Source organism: Montipora capricornis, chromosome 12 (assembly GCF_036669925.1).
Source record: "Montipora capricornis isolate CH-2021 chromosome 12, ASM3666992v2, whole genome shotgun sequence".
Classification (NCBI taxonomy): domain Eukaryota; kingdom Metazoa; phylum Cnidaria; class Anthozoa; order Scleractinia; family Acroporidae; genus Montipora; species Montipora capricornis.
In genome coordinates, this window is record NC_090894.1 from 15,821,438 (window position 1) to 15,823,937 (window position 2,500).

General features: G+C 41.6%; 1 protein-coding gene across 1 annotated transcript in view; it reads left to right on the plus strand.

Moving 5' to 3' along the window:
• Positions 1-2,500, plus strand: part of LOC138026261 (von Willebrand factor A domain-containing protein 5A-like) — a 4,518-nt gene that overhangs the window by 284 nt on the left and 1,734 nt on the right. Inside the window, exons 1-2 of the mRNA XM_068873531.1 lie at positions 1-1,314; positions 1,858-1,975. The exon at positions 1-1,314 is cut by the window's left edge and continues 284 nt beyond it. Of these exons, the coding sequence (XP_068729632.1) occupies positions 95-1,314; positions 1,858-1,975 (1,338 nt within the window). The 5' untranslated portion in view covers positions 1-94. The remainder of the gene's footprint in view (positions 1,315-1,857; positions 1,976-2,500) is intronic.

Consider the following 2,500-nt stretch of genomic DNA (forward strand, 5'->3'; position numbering starts at 1 on the left):
ACTCCACTTGTATATGTATATATAGTAGTGTTGTAACTTCGCTACATTGCAGGATAAGGCAGCCGAAAGACTGATTTCAGGAGACAATTTTAACATGGCTAGCAGATTTGGACTACTACAAAAACAAAATGGCTCTCAAATTCCCTTGGAGAGCATCAAGATTCAAGCGGATCTTCAGGGTTTCACAGCACAAGTTGTGGCTTCTATGAAATACACCAACAACGAAGAGAATCCTATCGAAGCCATTTATATTTTTCCGCTTGATGAACAAGCAGCGGTGTGTGGATTTAAAGCTACAGTTGACGGTCGAACCATTGTGGCCCAAGTACAAGGGAAGGAAGAAGCTCGTGACACCTACGACGATGCTCTTAGCAGCGGTCAAAGCGCCTTTCTGCTGGAGGAAAGCGATGAAAGCTCGGATATTTTTCAGATAAGTGTTGGAAATTTACCACCCAAGAAAGAAGCTCTTGTAGAGCTTCGTTTTGTCACAGAACTGTCAGTAGAAACTGAAGGTGGAGTGGTGTTTGTGCTTCCAACAGTTCTGAACCCCAGATATTCCCCTGCCGACAGTGCACCAAGCCTTAGTACTCAAATTCCTCGAGTTGCCAGCGTTGATTCACCTTATTCTTTTGAGCTTGACATGAAAGTGAAAGCTACTTCTGCCATCGCGGAAATCACTTCCCCCACCAACGTTTTGGTTGTTGAAATCGATGAAATCGACAAGGCAAAAGCCAAAGTGTCTCTGGAAGGAGCACACAACTTCAGCCAAGATGTCGTGGTTCATATCTTGACAAAGGAACCCTTCAAACCACAAGCAATCGTCGAAAATGGCATCAAAATAAAAGATAGAGAAGACAAAGAAGGATTTATGGCAAGTCCAGTTGTGATGCTAAATCTCTATCCGGAATTTAAAAATCCTGAATCGTCTGAAATAGGCGAGTTCGTGTTTGTGATCGATCGCAGTGGAAGCATGGACGGAAGCCGAATCAAAAGTGCCAGAGATACGCTGCTTTTATTTCTTAAGAGCTTGCCCGATGGTTGTTATTTCAATGTGGTGGGATTTGGCAGCAGTTTCACAACCTTGTTTAAAAAGAGTCAGCTGTATGATGACGAAAATCTGAAGAAAGCAACTGACTTAGCCCAGTCGCTGGAGGCTGATCTTGGTGGAACAGAAATCCTGCAACCTCTACAGTGGGTGTTTTCCCAGCCACCAGTGAAAGGTCACCCAAGGCAGCTGTTCGTTTTAAGCGATGGTGGCGTTGGAAATACCGCTGAAGTGCTGCAATTGGTGAAAAAACATTCCAGTACGACCAGGTAAGATATTTTCTTTTCTTGAACATCAGTGATTGTAGCTTCAAAAGTTGGGAAATTGTAGAATTAATAGACAACATATTTAATCCGCTCCCAAATCCTTGAATTTGTTTTGCCAAGGCCTCGGGATCCCTAGCTGTCAGTGTAGTACCTCTCATAAATTTTCCTAGGAAATTGCCAAAATTATACTAACTAGTTCATCAATGATCCAATTCTCATCTATTTGTTAGTATTCCTGCTAAAAATGTTTATCACCATAAGGCAAAATATACCCCTGGTAGATAGGCCAAAAAATCTCCATACAGATTTAGCCTTCTCCTGTACGTTATGCTTGTTAAGAGCAATTGACTTGAGAAAGGCTGTGGAGGGATGGGTGGGACGGGGAGATTTTAGCTGTATGCAAGTGAAGCCCAAATATGTCAAGTCTGGCTATTTGAGAGAATAAGTTGAGGGTTGTGGGATTTGAATCATGATTAAACCTCAACCGTCCACTTCAGCTCACTCCCATTTTGTTAATGTATTTTTTTTTAATTTCCATTTTTGCAGATGCTTCACTTTTGGAATTGGCTCAGGAGCGCCCACTGAATTAATAAAAGGAATGGCCAGAGCAGGGAAGGGAACAGCTGAGTTTGTCACAGATCGTGATGATCCCATGCAGGCAAAGGTACAAAATAGCAACTAAAGCACAAAACTTGTCATCAGTGTCTTGTGCTGTTGTGAGCAAGCAGAAAATTTTTGACAAATCGATGGAAATCTCGATGTTTATGGCTTTCGTAGCTTTTTACAGAATGCATTCGACAGCCACCAAAGTGTATTGCGCTATAAAGGAGCCTTGCCTTGAGCTGGAGCTACAAAACAAACAATTATATTATTGTCAACCTCTTAATCATAAATATTTTAGAACTTGAATCATGTCTTGTACTTACTCCCCTGCCTTGAATTCAGGTCCGTCCCTGGTCAATTCGACGTGTATTCTTTGATCTTTAGTTTTTTGATCTTTTTTTCTTTTATGTGGTTAATGGCAAATTAAATGAAATGAAATGAAAAATGAAATGATCGTAGTCAAAATTTCTGCATTTACGGCCGGAGACTGGTCGGTCATTATTTCAGTTTGCGGAAAGGCAATTTTTTCCCGGCGCTCGCGCCAGTGTTTTCATGATAACCAGTCACTCATGGGCAATTGACCAAT